At 45.7% G+C, this 19,830-nt stretch overlaps 2 protein-coding genes and 1 pseudogene across 3 annotated transcripts in view; 1 reads left to right on the top strand and 2 right to left on the bottom strand.

The window, feature by feature from the left end:
- Nucleotides 1-19,830, top strand: part of SND1 (staphylococcal nuclease and tudor domain containing 1) — a 657,386-nt gene that overhangs the window by 499,722 nt on the left and 137,834 nt on the right. The window lies entirely within an intron of this gene.
- Nucleotides 1,869-6,194, bottom strand: LOC147024359 (leucine-rich repeat-containing protein 4C-like). Of its 2 annotated transcripts, none has more exons than XM_085884183.1 (2): nt 5,058-6,194; nt 1,869-4,885 (listed from the first exon to the last, which is right to left on the bottom strand). In XM_085884183.1, exon 2 carries the CDS (start codon nt 4,435-4,437, stop codon nt 2,410-2,412), a length of 2,028 nt encoding a protein of 675 aa, XP_085740309.1. In that variant the 5' UTR covers nt 4,438-4,885; nt 5,058-6,194; the 3' UTR covers nt 1,869-2,409. The 2 variants fall into 2 exon arrangements, with proteins under 2 accessions (XP_085740309.1, XP_085740310.1); XM_085884184.1 differs by having other exon boundaries at nt 1,869-4,854.
- Nucleotides 12,811-18,977, bottom strand: LOC147024358 (syncytin-2-like; annotated as a pseudogene).

The following is a 19,830-nucleotide window of genomic DNA, read 5'->3' as shown; positions in this document are numbered from 1 at the left end:
CTTATCCGATTGACACAAAAATTTTCACCATAGATGCGACTACTCATGTAGAATGATTTAATGATAATTATGACATCATAGGTCACGTTGTGTGGCAGCCATGTTGGAAAAAAGGAAAAACTTTGACCTCTATCTCCAAAACTGCCCCATGGAAAAAATTGAAACTTGGCATTTGTCAAGAATACTCCCCATGGGAAATAATTGTGAATTTTTTGTGTCCGAGGAGGCTGTGTTATGACATTATAATTGTACATGTTGGTTGCTTTATTTGATTAGTATGAAAATTGTTGTGGGTCATCTTGGGGGAAATTGTATGGGGGAGGACTTATGACGTCATCACTCATGTTGTTTGGCAGCCATTTTTTTTATGTGGGCTTCACTTCGAAAGTATATATATATATATTCCATGTTCCAGTTAGTTTTTCAGTTTCATCAAGTCGTGTCCAACTTCTGGTGGCATTCACGATTAGATTTCTCCAAACCTCCTTATCCTGCACTGCTTCCCGAACCTCTGGCAGAGAAAGTTTGGTTGTAACCTTAACCCCATCCATCCAGTGCATGCAAGGTCTGCCTCTTCTTCTTCTTCTGACCATGAACCCTACCCAGCATGGTTGGCTTCTCCAGACTTTCGTTTTCTCCATGCACGATGTGCCCAACGTTTGCCAACTTCCAATATCCATGGTTGTCCAATTCCAAGGACTGATTTGTTTGTTCTTCTTGCAATCTGTGAAATTGTTCATATTCGCCTCCAACCCGACATTTCAAAACTGTCAATGTTCTTTTTGGTGTGTGTGTGTGTGTGTGTGTGTGTGTGTGTGTGTGTGTGTGTGTGTGTGTGTGTGTGTGTGTGTGTGTGTGTGTGTGTGTGTGTGTGTGTGTGTGTGTGTGTGTGTGTGTGTGTAATCACATCATTTACTCAGTGTTGAGTTTTATCACAGCATTGCCATTGTGCTGCAGGTTTAGCTAAGATGGTTTGGATAATAATTACTCTCTTGAATAGGAAAATGGAAGCTTACATGTGGATTCCCAATTTTCTCATTATGGAGGGATATCAACAGTAAATGGCTGATGAAGTGCCACTTGCCATCGTTCCTTTGCTAGCGAGTATGGCTGTGCTTGGAAACTGACGGGTTTCAGCTGGCCAGGGAGGGGGCTTCCACTCCTCTGCGTCAGATGCACAATGCTTGGATTGTTTGGCCCCATTTTCCCATGGCCTGCTTTTTGCAGCCCTGCCTTGTCCTGAGACCTGCAGGAACTTTTGTCGACCCTTTGGCCGGTGCAACCATTTTGACTCATTTTGGGAACAGGAGGCATAAAATTGACATCGTATTTCTTGCAGGTTTGATTTTACTCTGATATTTATTGCAAATTTTTATCTATTTATTGAATTTTACACATTATTGAATGCTTTGAATGCAGGTGTTCCTTCACTCTTGTTTTACAGTACTGTACTGTACAGTACTATATTTCAGCCATTAGTGTTTCAAAATAATTCTTCATCGAACCTGCCAAACCTTCCTTTAGCCACAGCCTTTTCACTTCCCAATGTTTATTTTTATTAATCACTTTATCAATGAATGTGGACATGACTTAATGAATATCCCCCCTCCCCTCTCCCTCATCCCATAATATCTCCTTTCTCCTGTCCCTTTTTGCCAAAGCCACAGAGATGCAGGATCAAATTGCAAATGTCACTCTTGTAACGTGCTGCAGTCTCTGTTGCAGGCAGGATTTCATTTGTACACACACACACACAACGTCGCCATCACAAACGTGATGATCCTTTCTGAGCACACAGAAAAATCAATCTGCAAGTTGAACTAAAACAGCAGCTTTGATTGAACATCGAATAATTGTGTCACACAACATTGTTAAAAACTAGTAATATTTTATTGTAACTGCATGAGAATGACACTACAAATCCTTGAGGAACTGGATCTAATGAGGGGTAGTCACTAAATGGTCCGATAAAGAAAGACTTTGGTCATGAGATAAATGCTGTCCATACAGCTCCTTTTTTTTCTGAATTGACAACTGCGTTTCAAGACACGATGTAGAGTATGCGTACATCAATTCACGAAATAAACTAACAAAAAGGTCAGTTCTCAGATTGCGTCATTACTGGTGGTAAGAGCTGATGGTTCTTATTTATAAAAGGTTCTAATCAACAAGCAGCTGGTTTCTTACATTGGCCACCCATAAAAGACATTATAAACACATCCTTGATGTTCCGAATAAAATAATCTTTCACAAGACACTCAATATGTTTTTACACGTTTTTGAAACGCAGTCCAAAGTAACAATCCATTCACCCACAGTCATCCACTCGTGTTATTTATTTTTGCTTTTGTTTTGACTGTGGGTTTCTGAAACTTTTTCTGTATCGATCTCCCTCCCATTGTGTCCGCTTTAAATCTGTGTCTCTTGTACATTTTCTTTAGAGCTGGAGCGTATTAGTAAAGGTTCATGGATAGATGTGTGGTATGAGTTGATGTTGGTATGGTTCAGACTTCCCATGTGGTTACTGTACCCGTAGAGCGGTTTGTACGTACTATAAAGCCCAGGGTGATGAAGACCGCCATCGTGACTGTTAAGCTTTGGTGATGACATCGCCAGGTCGAGGCCAAGTGGTGGCTGGTGACGAAGCATATGGGCATTGTGATGTTGCTGCAGTTGGTGATGGAGCTGCTGTTGTGATTGTTGCTGCTGTGTATGTCTGTTGCTCAGTGTACCCGCACCACCAGCCACATCCTCGTCCACACTGATGATCTCTATGGCTCGTGCTTGTGCCATGTGTTGGCCTTGCCGATGATGCTGCTTACGCAGCTTGTAGAAAACAATGAGCATTGCAGCTGCCATCAGTGTAATGGCCACAAAACAGCCAATAATTATTTTTGTTGTTTTCATCACCTCATCTAGTCCTGCAGCCGAAGGCATGTCGCTCGGACGTGCAGAAACCACCACGACGATGCCCCTGGACGCTGAAAGCGTGGTAGCAAAACGCGGAGGTGTGGCTGTGCTCTTTTGTGCCCCCCGGCTAGCTGGTCCACCGGTTTCCACGGTGACGGTGGTGAAGTACGTAATGCTTGTTGGGTTTGTAGTGACATCACTGGCAGTGACATTGAGTAATGCCGTCGCAGTAGAATTCCCGGCAACATTAGCAACACGACATGTGTACGTGCCCGTGTCATGAAGCATCACTCGTGTGAAGTTAAGTGTCCCGTCGTGTTGCACCGAGATGCGCACACGATACGACCCATGCGTGAGCACAGTACCGTTGGGCATTGTCCACGTCACGGCACTTGCATTCGAAGGTGCCGTGCATTTAAGCTCGGCACCCATTCCTTCAGTACGATTGATGTCAGCCGGAGGAATCTCAATGACCGGAGGGTGACATTGGAAGCTTGCCAGATCTAAGTCTTTCAGGTAATCTCCACTGTGGTTGGGTGGTGCTGCACAACTCGCACAGCATGTCTCATTGTTGGGCATGTTTTCACGTAGCCACCCACTCAGCCAAAGGATGTCACAGTCACAGCGCCAGTCATTGTGGTGCAGGTGTACACGCACCAACCGCTGCAGAGGACTGAACAGATCATGTGGCAGACTAACGAGTTTATTATGTGCAAGATTCAGCTCCATTAATGAGTGCAGCTCATCAAATGCATTTCTCTGCACAAGGTGCACACCTGAATGCATGATCCACAACTTCCTCAAGTTTGATAGACCTCGAAATGCCCTCGGACACAGCTGCTTGATATGGTTACCCGACAGCTCCAGTTCCTCGAGGCGTTTGAGCGACGTTAGGTTGGGTACTTCATGCAGGTTACACAATCCCAGGTTAAGGTATCGCAGGTTCACAAGACCCACGAACGCCTCGTTCGAGATGAAGTCGAGGCGAGTGAGCTTACCCAGGTCGAGGCGCTGCAAGGATCGGATGCGGTTGAATGCATACGAGGGGATGCTTTCAATCGGGTTATTACGGAGCCAGAGTTCTCGCAGTTTGGAGAACGACTCGAAGGCGCCACTTGGCACCACTGTGAGCCGATTGTCAAACAGCTCGAGTGTCGTGAGACTCGTCAGGCCATTGAAAGCACCCACCTCGACCTGGCGGATCGCATTCCTTCCCAGCTGCAATACTTCGAGCCTGTGAAGTCGCTTAAAGCTGTCTGCCTTTATCGTGTCGAGCCCGTTGCCTTGGAGGTTGAGAAGGCGCGCACTGCGTGATATGCCACTCGGAACCTCTTGCAGATTATTGCGGGTACAGATGATGCGGTTGAATTGCTGGGTACACGAACAAACACCGGGGCACGTTTCTCCCGCGCCAGGCACGGCGAGTGCAGCACCCAGGCAGAGCAGGCTGGCGAGGCGGACGAGTTTCCACTGGAATCCCAGCTCGCCTTCACGGTTCGGCACTTTGCCGCGTCTCAGGGAGGACATCGCGGGCGCTCTTGGCCCAAGCGGTGGGCGCAATGGCGTTTTCCGCGGAGATGCGCGCCTGCTCCCCTCCGGGATCGTTCATAATTTTGGGGCGAAACGCGCGCTCGCCAGGCGCCGCGCTTCGCGGAACACTCGCACCCTGGCGGCACACGGCATCCAGTCCATGTGCGAGGTGGTGCGAGGCTTCGAGCTTCCCCCTCCCCTCCCTTCACACCACACCTCCCACCTCCTGATATTCCCTTCACCCCTCAGGCCTCCAGGGGTTCAGTAATGTACGAGCCGGGCGTCCTCTCGGTGCTTGGTGTGCGGGGTCCCAGCGTGTGGCCACTTTCAGCACCGTGCGTACGCCCAGCAGCCACTGCTTCCTTCGTCAAATGGATGCATGACTTGCGTTAGCTGTTCATGCCCGTGGTGAATCTATAACATGACACCATGCTGCGTTAGTCATCTGAATCGGACGTGGGAAACAAAAAAAAGACAGACACGGGGAGGAAGAAGTTGGAATAAAAATTTTAAAACCGCATATTTGCCTTTCATTGAAGAGACATCAGGAAGAAACGCTAATTTTTTTATAAACTTTACAAAATAAATGTCCGATAAAAGAGGGATTATTAACTTACTGCTTGCATCGCTTTCATGATGCGGGTGGGATGACTCCTCGGGTCTGAGAGTCGGACTGGCTCGGCGCATTATCACCGCCTCCGCAAACAATCAGAAGGGACGCCTTCAAGAGACCACTACCCGCACCTCCAGTCGGTGGTGATCCTTCATGGACGACCGTTTCATGCAAAACTTCGGCCAGACAAGCACGTCCTTGTTCGTGTCGACCCGTCGTGCTTTCTCACCGGGCGTTCCTCTGCCCGACTAGCCTGTGTGCGTTAGTTGTCGAACAGCACGGGCGCGGATTTCGCTCTCCAACGGATCTGTGAACAATGTGACGGTCTTGCCTTCCGCTCCATGAAGGACTTCGTCTGCGTTGAACGTGCACGTCTTGCCGTGCACGCGGAGGCGTTCTCACGACGGGTCCCTGCGCGTGCCGTCTCGAGACGGGCGAATGCTGCGCGCGGTCTTCCCGTGCTGCTCGTTCATCCGTCCGCCCGCCCGCCCCCAAACCCCTAATTATATTTCTCAGCGCACGCCGTCGCTGCTCCTTCAGGCGGGCGGACCGGCAGCCTGCGCCGCTTTTCTTTTGCGCTTTGAGACTTTTGTGAATCTTCAGACCGTTTATTGCCGCTGCTTTTGTTCTTCGCTCTCTTTAAATGGCCCTTTTCTCAGCTTTTGGGGACAATAATCGCTGGCACATGTGGTGATGGGTGAGCATTTCCATTCGGTTTGATCCAATGTGTGGGTCCAACAATTCGGCTCGGTTACGTTCCTTGGTGTCTCTGCCTTCGTCGGCTGACCAGAGGCACGGGTGGTCGATTCTCGGTGCAGGGTCCGTGCAACTGATGCCCACGCTCTCACCACGTGCCAGCCCCCACCGATACCAGCGAGGTCCTTCGAAAGCTTCTCCGTCAGCAACAACTGATGACAATGGCTTATTACCCAGTTTTTTCCCCTTTCTCTGGTTCTACACTCGGTTTTTTTTCTCCCCCTCCCAAGCTCCTGCACCTCCCACCTTAGCTGCTGCACCTCCCCTTGCCCCCACCCACCTAAGTTCTGTTTTGTTTTTGTTGCATCGTTCTTCAGGCACCGATCTTGAGCACCGTGCCCTGCACCTTGCGAGCTTCTTGCTGCAGTGTCCGCAACGCACGCACCTCGACTCAACCCCCTCCCTTTAGCTCTCCCGCCTCTTCCAACCCCTCCCACTTCCCTAATTCGACCTCCCCCTATCCCCATCTTCCCACGCGCCCGGTGAATCCTGCCCCCGTGTGCTGAATAAAGCATAATCATCCAATTAATCGCCATCATCTGGCACTTGATTGGCCAATTGGATTACTTCATGACGTGCGAGCACGTGACCGCCGGAGTGGGGAGGGAGTGGGCAACGGAGCACAATCGCACTGTCCATCCTCGCACCTCCCATTTGTTCCCCGTTTCGCACCCTCCACCCTCCACAACACGCCCCTTCATCGTCGCCGCCGTGGTCATGTTGAATCATCTCCCGCCTTCTGCCCGCTGGCGGCGCTGTGACCACGGCGAAGTGCGAGTCGAGAAGGATGACAGAGCCATTCGTGTGGGCGGGTGGGCTGTGGGATCGAACCGTTTCGAGGAAGTGGGGGTGCAAGTTCGAGGGAGGAGAAGACGGGAAGAATATCGGCAAGACGAGGACATCACGTGCGAGACTGCCGGTGGAATTTTGCGCACAGGGCGGAGTTTCGCCGCCGCCCGGCTCCATGTGCTTCGCTTTCCGCTCACGCCGCCCCGACGAGCGCTTTCGACAATTGAATATTTAATCCACTCCTTGCACTTCACTCGAAGCAGAATGCAAGAGCAGAACGCAAGCACCCACATGTCCGATACACGTCCTTTCCTGCAAGGCGATGAATTGATTCATTAGTTGATTCATTAATTTGCGTTGTTCAACTAATCACGAATGCCTTCCAACTGGCCACCATGGTTTACCGATAGAGATCATGGCCACAATGTATAACCAAAAGGGGATTTGTGTTTTCATATTACTTTGCGGTGTCTTCGTCGTGGTGGTTAGCTCTTGGAATGGCTTGTTGCCTTTTTGCGCCGTGCTGGTTGGACTTTCGCACTGCCCTGCCTTTACCTTCACCTTCAGTGGTGGCACCACCTCAGGTGGTCAGCAATTTTCCTTCCTGAGCGACGAAACGCAGGTGCGTTGATCTCCACCCCGACCCCACTCGCCATGAACATTTATTGATCGCTTCTGTTCTTCATTCTTACTTTCACTGCAGTTTGCATGGTTTTGTCGCCCCCCCTCCCCCACTCCTCCCACTCCACATACCCCCCTAATCCCCCACCTCTTACTTTCTCTGTGCCTAATACCACAACATGGGATTGATGCGACGCCGAAATGATGACGTATTTCTTACGCGTTATCGATGTTAAACATCAATTTGTTTTGGGGCTTTATTTTGACATTCCCGGTGTTTAATCCCTCCATTAATTGAAAGCGTGCGGTGCAACTTATGACATGTATCTCCGCACACTGCACAGGATCAGCGACATCGGGGCACTTGCTCGACAGGAATTACCTGATGCTGTTACTCTCATGACTCCTCACCTCTCCTGCCCCCACCCTTCTCTCCCCTCACTCTCTCTCTCTCTCTCGCTCTCTCTCTATCTCACTCTCTCTCTTTCCCCCGCCCCTCCCACCCACTCACGAGCTGCTCCCACCCAACGGTGCCGGGTGTCCGCTCGACGTTAACTCACCATCAGCAGCTTGCGAAGCTCGCCTGACGGACGCATTATCCGCCGTCTGCATGAAACACACTCGCTGTTGCCTTGACGTGTCCAATTACACTGTTTTGGCACCGGATTCTGTCATGCTTCTGGCAGCAGGATGAGCAGCCCGAGATGGCAAACGTGGATGTAAAACCCTCACCGTTGTAATCGATATACCCGTTACACCTGATTTCCATGGTTGTGCCTTTCACTGAAAGCTGTATTTCTGGGACTCCATAAATGCTCAATTATTCTCAATTTTTATCTTTTGCTTTGAGGCTTATTATCTTCTCATTTTACACACTTCTCAACAATTTCAATTTGTACCTAACCCCCTCTCGGTGTTGCCTTCGAATGTCCTCCCCCGCCGTCCTACGGGAAGGTCACACCATGTATCGTTGAATCGGATTGCTCATTGTTGGTTGTAAACTTGGTGTGGCCATCGTGAATGTCTGATTTTGAACATTTCCACAATTTAATTCTAATGGGTGGGGGGGGGGGGGTTCATTACCTTTGTCGATGAAAAAATTGTTTGAGGGAGTGTTTATTTCACTAATTTTTGGCACAGCTGTACTTTTCCGCCCCTTCCCCGTTTTGTTTATTAATTTTTTTATTTTTTTATTCTTCCCCCATCATATCATGTCGGAGCTTGTTCAGATAACACGTAATTTGGAAAAGGATATTCAAAGATATCGGTGAATATTTGCACGAGTTGGCACAAGGACATTGGTAGATAGATGGTCGACAGTCTGACCAGTTGGTGTATAGATGGCACACTTACCTTTTAGCTGTCTCGCGTGCCTTATATTCCTTACTTGTTGGTGTGTGTGTTAAAAGATCCCGCAATGTCTTTTGTAACGATTAGGCGAGATATCACTGGCACCCTGTAACAAATTCCATTCGTACCACCTTCAGTTGAACTTCAGGCCTGGCCAGTTATTAAAACACTTGGGCCAAAAACTCTCCCCGGTTGACGCGACAAGAAAGTGGGAATATATGTAGTATCAGTCGCTGTGTAGCAGCATCTCGACAAATCAACATAATTAATGTAGTATAAGATTTCTGTGTGAGATTATCATATAAATAGGCAAGAGGAGTGGGGAGAGGTGTGAAACCCACGTGGGTCAATACAAAAATGGAGTTATGCAATTGGTTCACGTCTGTCTGTCTGTCTGTCTGTACAAATGTCAGTTGATGATCAAGGAACAACTTCATTACAATTGAGCATTGTATTTTGAACACGAATCGGAAAATGAACCCGTAAATGTGCTTTGGCTCTGAATTCGGCCCAGTCGCACATGCGCGGACAAGAGTGACATGATCTTTTCACTTTGTCTGCCTGTCTCGTTTACTTTGTATTTCAAAACAAAAATTGACCACGTAATCAGTACCGATCCCTTTGCTGTCATTCGCTAAGTGTGCGGTTGTTCGTGATTTGGCTTTTGAGTAATTTTATTTTAAAAGCTATAAATTGTTGGCTTTATCGAGATATACCTTCCAGTGAGGCTGCGAAGGTAAAATTCTCACTCAATTAATTAATTGTAGAGGAGGGTGGAAAGGCACAAACCATTGGGTTGTAGAGACCACATGCCTTTGAACATTCCATGAATTAAGCTTCACCCTATAGCAGTGATCTTCACGATTGTTTCGAAGGGGGCCACTTTTGCTGATAAGATATCAGTGTGAGAGCCACCACACTGCCTGCAGGACTCCAAAATGGCTGATATTAGACCCCTCCTCCACATACTCCTCTTTGTTTTGGTTAACTGGGCTGCAAGTGTTATTATTTGTACACTGCAACTATATCCTGATGTAGTGATGTTACTCTTATGCTTCACATTGGAACACTCATTTGAAACTGTTGGGTCAATTTGATAGCATTTGTGGTGGATTACGATGGAGCATTTTCACATTTGTGCATTGTCGGCCACACGTCAGGGGCCGCACTTGAGGCCACCACGGATCGCCAGTGGCTCGTGGGCCGTGCAATGAAGAACAGGGCCTTATAAAATTGGGGAAGGCTTATTGCTGTTGTCAGGTTTGTTGATACAATTGGTGCCCCCAATTTTAATGGTACCTGAGTTTCTTCGCCCCTGAAGTTTACTAAACCACCATTTAGATTTTTTTTGTTTGTTTTATTTCTTTTCTTTTCTTTTCCCACCAATGTTTGAGCTGTAATTCAGAGCTGGCTGGGACTTTCAGAATGAAATTTTACATATTTTTTGACCTTGACCTAATTTTTAATGTCATGATCTAATTATGGAAATTTTTACAATATATATATATATATATATATTTTTTTTTTTTTTTTACCACAACTCAACTTAGCTTTGGCCGATCAGAATAACATTGCCCTCTCTAGATACCCTAGAGTAAGGCATATTTACGTTTAATTGACACCATATCCCTCCGGGTTCATGATCAAGGTCAAATGGCAGTCTGAAAAATATTTTAAAAAAAATTTTTTTTGTTATCGTTCAATTTTGCCAATGCAGAATCTCAGACTGCTTGGCCTTCCAATATGTTATTTCATCATAATAGTGTACCTGCACTGAAGTTGTGCACATCATATTTGATTTGTGTCCTTGACCTACTTTTTTCGGATTGTGACCTATTAACAAAAATGACCCTTTTAATCTTATCTTGAATAATTTTCTTCTGATTTTCATGATGTTGAGTTTTATGGATAGAGTTCATATGGGGACACATTTTATTAATTTACCCTCTATCCCTTAATGTTGAATGTCAAAGTCATATGGTGGTCTGAACAAAACATGCCATAATTGGATCTTGTGCCAAGGGTTAGTCGCGGGCGATCGCCAAGGGTAAGCCGGGGGAGGCTTACCTTAGGCGATCCCTTTGTGAGATATCTAGTTCTGCCCCGCTGCTGTCTTATTAATTGTTTATTGTGCTTGGGATACACAATTATGATCTGCATTGTTCATCGAGAGCTAATATTATCAAACTGACTTTGTGACAAATGAAAGAGGATGAACCAGGAATGTGAAGAGGAAATATCGACTCTTAAAGGCCCGGTCACACCTTGACGTTTTAGCCAACGTATGCCGATTTTTGAATTTTTTTTCTAAAACGCTGGCACACGTTGAATACGTTATGGGTAAGTTTTGATAACATTGAGAGCACGCTGAAAAACACTGCCATACGTCGTTGTACGTTGGCTTTAAACGTACTTTTTGGTTGTCCTCAAATTTTTTCTTGCTTGAAATTTCACGACGTATGCCGGCGTAGGACTCACACGTTCCGCTACGCTGGCCACAAGTTGTATGTACGGTCTGCGATCGTTGACAGACGTCAACACATGCTACTTGTAAGTTAATCATAAGTTGAGACACGCCGAGGTAATGTTTAGCGTACCCGAAACTTATTTCTAACCTATGATTAACGTGTTGTTGGCACGTTACGCGATCGTTGCCACACGTCGACAGACGTTACTTTTAAGTTACTCATAGGCTGAAAGACGTCGGTATAATGGATCGTCCTTGCGTCAGCGTCCACGGCCACGGCCAGGACACTTATTTGCAGCATTCTTCAAACTTTTCTTCGGCATGACGAGGATGTTCACACTTCGATGTCTAGCTTGGCTATGATTCCAATTGTCCATCAGCAGCGTCTATTTAAAATAGTCGAGTTTGAGCGTTTTAACACGTTCAGAAGAAACGCTTCAAATTTCAAAACCCCAGCGTCAAAAAACAAAGGCGAGTGACAGCAATTTAAATCGTTCATTGTAAACAATGAAAATAGCTGAGTGGTACAGTTTAAAAGTTGTTGAGTGTAAAAAAAATCCAATTGTTGAGCGCAAGCGTCTATTTTCAATAGTGGAGATGCAGCCATTTAAATCGTTGAGTTTATCATTTAAATCGTTAAACGCAAGGACAATCCATCATAACCCACACCCTCCCCCTCACACTCACCTACTACTGCCAACATGAACAAACTACTACTAATACTAATACTGATACTGATACTGTTACTGCTGACATGGCATCGACTCAAAAAGGACTCGAAAACACTGTTGGGTTCCCCTTTTATGAGCAGCATTTTTATATACCAATTCCCAAAACCGCTGGGAACACGTCTTTATATGGCAGTTGTAAGCTAGAAACACGTTCATTTTTTTTTTTTTATCGACCGGAAGACGTCATTGGAATACGTCTACATACGTCGATGTGTGTTGGGACTACGTAAAGAATTGGTTCAAAGCACGTCAAACATAAGTTAGAAATAAGTTTCGCGTAAAAAAGACATTACCGCGACGTGTTTCGACTTATGAGTAGCACATATCACACATATCGTGTGTAAAACTTATCCCCATCCGCATGCGGAACGTGTGTCATACGCCGAGTACGTCGTAAAATTTTGAACATGTTTAAAATTTCTTGACGTACTCTACTTACTACGACGTTTGATAGCGTACTTTAGCGTTGTACTCACGTATACCAAACTTACTCACACCGTATTTGACGTGCCCCAACGTTTTAGACATATTTTTCTTAGGTCGGCATACGCTGGCAAGATCGCCAAGGTGTGACCGCGATGTTGTCACTTCCATTTCTACGGCAGTTATGATTTGAATCGTTGTGCGTCAGCCTTTTAATAGGCTACGTCACGACATCGTCGGCGATGCGTGCAACGCACTATGCCTAAGTTAGACTATCGTTGGGCATCGGTTGTGTAGGCCGACAACAGGTTCAGCATTCGTTGGTATAAGTTATCTATAACACAACGAAACGTTCTGTGTCCGTTACCAATGTGTTATACATAAGACCAAGTCGCTATGAATACGTCCGAATCTTTAAAAAAAAACATCAAAAGTTCAACGTAAGCCAGCGTTTTACATACATTTCAATACGTTGCCATCGCTGGCTAAAACGTCAAGGTGTGACCGGGCCTTAAGGATGAGTTGCAAAGAAAGAGCAAGAGAAGTTTTTCACAGAGTATAATGTCATATTTTGGACATCAGTAATAATTAATTGATTCCAAGTGTACATGTATTCACATTTACAACAAGTCAAAGAGTACTGTATGACCAACCACGACACATTCCACCTTGTTCAGTAGTTGCAAGTAATGCCTGTGCTGTCCTGTGTTGACTTCCAACATGGACGACTTATAACTGCTCTAACAGGTAACAAGAACTTAAGCAACTCACAAAGCAACGAACTGTTCTACGTCCAACTACGCAGCAATGCTCTCTTGTGTTTTTTCTTCCATTCCATTCTTGAACTTCTGGATTTTGATGACTAACTGTTTCATTGGAAGCCAGTGAAGCTGCCAGGACTCAGAGCCTGTAGGTTTCATTGTGCCACCAAGTGCTGAATGAAGCGGTAAACAGACAACTGCTTTGACTTGTTCGGTTGGGTGGGGGTGCTTGAGGGCATTACGTTCACACTTCACATTGTGAAATTGTTGCAGCATTCTCAGCTCTTTGGAGTTCATGGCCGAGGTCACTCGAAATCCAAGGTTGCAATGATGAGGTTAGCAAATTCCCCTTGTTGTGCAGATGCTGTGCTCCAGAAAAACCTGCTCTGCAATGTTGGCCTCCTGGGACATCTTGTCCAGATTGCCTGCATCAGCGTGACAAATCAATCAGCCAGCTTTTTCTGTTCCTCAAAAACTCCCACTTTGTTGCCAATGCCATTGCAAGTGATGAGATATCAACAAAGAACTTAGTTTATGAACAAAAGTTTTTGAAAGAAAATGCCAGTTTAATTAATCAAAGTGTTTTTTGATGTATCTTTTTGTATTTGTCAAATATTTTGTCCAATCTCTACATTATGGAAATTTAAGGAATATTGCCTTTAACCAAAATAGATTAACCTTGTCGCTTGATGTTGACGATCAAGTGACAGGGCACGTGGAGGCACACTCTTATCCAAATTGCAATCGGTGTCATGGTATTGGGATATTCATTGTTAATCGCTCCAGTTCATCACTCTTGTTCATTCTAAGCTGCATTTGCAGGATCCTCACATCTGGGCATTTGATGGTCGGGGGGACTTTTTGAGAGCGTGTTAGATGCACCGTTTCTACATCAATAATGGAAACAATGGGATGATCAGTTTTCGTGAATGAAATCTTCTCCTGTTTGCTGTTTTTTTTAGTTGTGATGTGATGACTTATTTTAACTTTCAAATGTGTGAGTTCAACAGGCTCCTTCGCTGCCTTGTGCTGACTGACACATTAGTGTGAGTTCTTCCAGGAATGGTGAAAAAGCTGTGTGAGTGCTGTCAAGTAGGCATCCATTGATATGGAAGCCATCTTATTTTATATCCATTTTTTGGCAGAAGTGTTTTACATTGTATTATTATTCGAGCTGTTTTTTGAAATTCAAATGAGGCAAGAGTGTTGTTTATTTTCACGTGATAGGATGCCATTAGCTTAAATAGCCAATGATCACCTAATATGTGCAAACGATGGCTTTTATCTATTCTTACATTTACAAGTAATAAAAAAAAAAATTCTAAATGTAAAAGGATGGAGGGATAGTATGTCAAAAAGAATGTAAACAAGGCAGGGATGGTTACAAGAAATTATCATGTGAAACTATCCCTCCATCTTTCTTTGCATAATGGTTGTGCCTGTCCATCCCTCCATCCATTTGTCATGATCTATATTATATGGATAAACGCCATTATCTCTTGGCTGTCTAACTTTCTGTCTTTCTTTGTTCCGTATGCACGGCCACATCTTTTAAGACACAAACTCCAAGCTTGGGATCCAATTACAACTTTGTGTGGGGGGTATCATAGGCTATGTGGCCACGACCTCATGCTGAGGTGTGGGGGCAGAGGGTGCAGGTGTAAATTATCTATGTAAATGAGTACCGTGTAGCACCATCTGGTGGTGGTGGCAGAGGGTATTGCATTTTCCAAATTTCCTTTGGCTGCAATGTAACTTATTCACATTTCCCTTCCCACGCAATTACAAATAAATATCGATATTTATTTGTAGTTGATATACCCAAAATACCCAAAAACGAAAAATATGGTCAGTCTGTCCATGATGCTGTGTGAGTACATGTCTATTAATTACGTACTGTTTGAATGTCAATTGCATGCTGACTTCACACACGTACTTCTATTAATTATATACTATTGGAATATACTTTTCGACCCTTTAGACTGCTGAGACCCCTTTGACCGTTGATTACCCTTTAATACCCCAAAATATCCTGAGGACCTATAAAACCCTGAGGACCCAAAATACCCAGATGAAACAAAAGACGCCGATTACCCAAAAGATCCTGAAAACCCCCAAGGATCCGAAAGACCCTGAGGACCCAGATGGCCCAAAAGTCATTGGGGACCCAAAGGTCCCCGAGGATCCAAAAGACCGTGATGACCCAAAAGATCCATAATACCCCAAGGACCCTGAGGACTCAAAAGACCCATTAGACCCTTCAAGACCACTAAGATATATTTTACCTTAAAGACCCTTTTAACACATTTGAACCCTTCACCCTTGAGACCTTTTATACCCTTATGACCCCTGGATCTTTTGGATCCCTTTAGACCCAGACCTCAACACCATTCAGACCCCTGACACCCTTCAGACTGATTAGACCTTTGCCCATTTGGAGCTTTAGACCACTTGGACCTTTTACGATATTTTTTCTTTTTCTCTCTCTCCCTCTCTCCCTCTCTCCCTCTCTCCCTCTCTCCCTCTCTCCCTCTCTCCTTCTCTCCATCTCTCCTTGCAAGTAACAAACTCCAAACACAACTTTCTGGGGACATTTCAATATAACTTTGGCAATACCGTGTCGTGCCATGTGGTGGTGGTGGTGGTGGAAGAGGGTATTTCAAATTCCTTTTTTACCTGGGCAACACTGAGGTTAAAATTCCGACTGCATGGGTTTCCTTCCCCCTCCCAAAAAATTAATGAAGGGCCTGTCAAAGCCTGTCATCCTGGATGAGACATTTCTAGCAGGAAGGTACGTCAGAACAAAGGGTAGTGGAGGGAGCGGAACTTGGTGGTGGGTGTGGGGTGAGGGGTTGAAGCATTCTATGCTGGGGTAAATTTGTCTTCCTTTTTTTCTCCTCCTCACCTAAAATTTTTGGCAAATATGATGACTAATTGGTCCGTCATTGAAGTGAGAAGTCGGCTCTGCTAGTCATTGAAATTGATGGTTTCCATGTAACAATTTATCCAGTGAAATATTAAACGATTAAGAAACACCCACTAACACCCCACCCCCTCCACACACACACACACACACACACACACACACACACACACACACACACACACACACACACACACACACACACACACACACACACACACACACACACTTGGTGTTTGTGGTCATTGCAAACCCACATCAATGTATCGTGTCATTTGCAGGCACAACTATTATTCAAAGAAAGATGGAGAGACGGTTCCACATTTTAATTACTTCTAACTATCCCTACCTTGTTTACATACTTGTTGGCATACCATCTATGTGAAGACTCTTTCTTCAGGCGCAGTTGAAGAGTCAAAGAAGATTTTCCAATACACGGTTTATTCAAAAAGAGTACTCGCATGCGGAGGTGATGTGGCAGCTCAACCAACATAGTGGAGAGATACCCAACCACACTGAAATTCTATATTCCAAAAAACCCCCTATATACAATCTATCTCTGGTTAATATCCATCTCTGGTTGGTTTGACAAGAGCCCCGGGCGTGCGCTTAAAAATATGCCAAGGGGTTCTCTTTCCCTCCCCCAGGGGAGGTTGAAACGGTCAAACCACTTATCTTAGTGCTCTGCAACTTTTCCAAGGCACTCCCTCTCCACAATCTAAGCTTTTTTATCACTGAGATATGTTGAAAGTAAAAGCAAAGCCCTTTTAGTTCACAGGAATGGAATGCGTGGGTTGGCCAAGATAAAGTGTAGCACTACCTATAAAGGACATGTGGTGGGCTAGCTTGTGGAAACAGTACAACTAAAATTATAAAGACTTTAAAATACATTTGAAAGTATACAAGAAAATTGGTTCGAATCCCAACATCTAACTACTATATAAGTATTGACTATGGATCAAATGTGGCCATTCATAACACTCCTCACATTCCCTCCTTGGTCACATTTGACCATTCTTCACCATCTCCCAGGCTCACGGAACAGGTGGGCCTTCATTTGGCGACTGCGTTGGCCATCGCTAGCCCCCCACTCCCCCCAGACGGGATTTACGAATGCCGTGAACCACTACTGACATCCACCAAATGAGAGGTCCCCGACTGCTGGTGGCCCGGGTCATCACCTGTTATACCTATCTTTTATTACTGCTACATTTATCACATCAAACTTCATTACACAAAATTTCTCATTTTCAAAGTATTATTCAAATAATTTCAAAAACAATAACAGCAACAATAAAGAAAATGTAATATGGTGCAAGCGAGTAGCAATGTGACCACGCAAGGCGGGGTGTAAGCCCCTCCGGCGCAGGAGTCTCATCTTGCGCTAGAAGACAAAAAGCACTCACTTCTCATGGGTTCGTCATCCATTATTATATGGTGGAGCTGTTGGAAGCCTGATTCCAGGTCCATGGAGTCTGGTTGTGACCCCATACGGAGGACCTGGGTGTCTTCCTCCGTGAGTTCGCTGTTAATTATTATGATGGCCTGGGTGAGGGGTGAGGCTTCACGACATTTCTTTAAACAAATGGTAATGAGAATCTTGATCAGAAATACTCCAAAAATTACCACCAAGATGATTGGGAGTGCTGACCCTATCAGGCGCAGCAACCAACCTCCCCAGCCCTGGAATATGGATCTCCACCATTCGTAACCCTCCTCGCGGTCCATTCGCCCGTTAGTGAGGGTGTCTGCAACCTTTTTTATTCAGGCCACCGCACGGTTACTTATGTCCGTAGGATCCGGGATCCAGACGCAACATTCTCCTTCAATCATCCCACATACCCCTCCTTGCTCCGCCAAAAGCATATCTAAGGCTACTCTATTCTGCATTACCATGGCACACATTGATACTAACATACCCGACAATTCCGTATAATAAACCATGGATACATTAGCTACATATAATATACCAAAGCTAGTGAAAGTTTATCTATCCTATCGCTATTCATGATCGTGCCGGCTCTGGGAATGAAAAAGCCAAAAGCCTTTTCCCACCATCTTCCCGCTAGAGGTCCTTGGCACGTTGATACACCGGCCTATCCCTTTGGGTCCAAAGTTTCGGGCACGTCACGCCGGTACCGTGGAGGTAGGGAGGTTTGGTGGAAAGTGGTCTTTATCCTGCCATCTGGAAATATTGAGGCTAAATAGCAACTCCCTGCCCACCCTTTTGGTAAGTAGGGGTAAGCTTTGTCCCCACATGCCAGGAAAATGCCTTTTGGCGGGATCATTCCTTTTTTATGATGCAAAGTGTAGTTCATGGTGAAAGTTATCTGCTTCTATTCTGTCTAGTCTGACTTGTTCACTATTGTATTAGAATTCTCCTTTGGCATTGTAATGTGAGTCCACAAACTGAAATCCCCACTATATGTACCCCCTTACCTTGGAAGCATATCGGCCCTGTCATCTCATCCACCCATATGGGAGAGGGGGGTTGTCCCAGGTCGACCCCGGGATCTCCAGACTTGAATACCCACTTTCGCGTCTCGTTAGTTATGTCCACTGTTAATCCCCTCAAAGGATTAGAAAGAAATTTGTGGAAGGGTATGGGCTGCACCTCCATAGGAATGCCTACCAAACACCCCTTTGGTGGCTTCATGCAGACCCAACAATCACTTTTGTTGTGGATCTTTGCTATTTCTGTGGCTAAAGCAACGAATGTATTCGGAGGTTTGTGTGGTTCTTGCGTTTGCAAGATGTTGAAACGTATAGTAGCTGTATATATTGTTTGATTTGGGTGAATGCCTATACAAGTACAGTCCAGCTTCTTCCTCTCCTTTTCAGGGGGAATATGAAAAATGAGAGTCGCATTCTTCATAGCTTTATAACCTACTGAGGAGTGTGGGTGTTTGGCCCTTATGTTGGCCCTTATAAATTTCATTTCCCCCGGCCCACCAGTGGCCCATGAAAGGGTTTTGAACGTTTTATTGAGTTGTTCCTCCGACTGGTTTACCTTGCTAGGAGGAAAACAGGATAACTCCACCAGTTGTGGACGTACCTGCACCTCTTCCTGTGGTGCTTGCGTAGTCTTTGGCCCTCCGGTCATGGCGTTCTGCGACTGTTGTTTCGCTGTTCTTTTCTAGTTAGATTCATTAAACATTTTTACAGTGTCCAATTCTTTGTTATGGACCAACCCGAAGGAGGCATTTGGATTTATGAGAGTCCCTTCTTTAGGGGGTTCGGCCCTCCGCTGCCACTTTCGCTTCTTTGGCCGCATCGCGTCCTTGTTTCCGAGTAGTAACTCCACTAGGCAGCCCACCAGGGCTATTCTCAGGAGCATCTTGCCCGGCGGGCGGTGTAACGGGTGGTGTAACCCGGCCTGGTCCTACTACTTCTGTTGCTTCCTTACTTTCTCGAACTCGGCTATCCCATTCCGGGTCCTGTGGCTCAGGCGCCAGGTCCTCCAGGGGCGGTTGTTCTGGCTCTGAGCCTTCTTCTGCTGCCGCTGGTGCGATGTCGGCGAAAATGTGCGGAGGACGTCTGGGATGTGGTGTCAATTCCTCCAACTCGTCGTCCTCTTCGCTATCTCTGAAGAAGGCTGAGTCCGAAACGGCTGGGTCGACTTCTCCTGGGGAATAGGTTTCTCCCAACCCCTGGGTGTCTCTCGCCGCTTCATGCGCTATTTTACAGTGCGAGTGGTGTACCCATGCATTCTTACCTCCCACTTTGACGGTGGAGGGCGTGGTCAAGAGTACAGTGTAAGGTCCTGTCCACTTGGGTTGCAGGGCGTTTTTCTGCAGGAACTCTTTCACCAAAACCCGATCGGTGGATTGAAAATCATGCAAAGAGCCTCCAGCAGGTATCCGTAGCACTTCCTGTACCTGTGAGTGAAAAGTCCTGATGGTAGCAGTTAGCGCCTGATAATAATTCATCATCCTGTCAGTCATGCAAGACAAGTC

Source organism: Eptatretus burgeri, chromosome 6 (assembly GCF_056783735.1).
Source record: "Eptatretus burgeri isolate ZD-2024b chromosome 6, Ebu_testis_v1, whole genome shotgun sequence".
NCBI lineage: Eukaryota > Metazoa > Chordata > Myxini > Myxiniformes > Myxinidae > Eptatretus > Eptatretus burgeri.
Note: the sequence above shows the minus strand (reverse complement) of the source record. Positions and strands in the feature narration are given on the sequence as shown.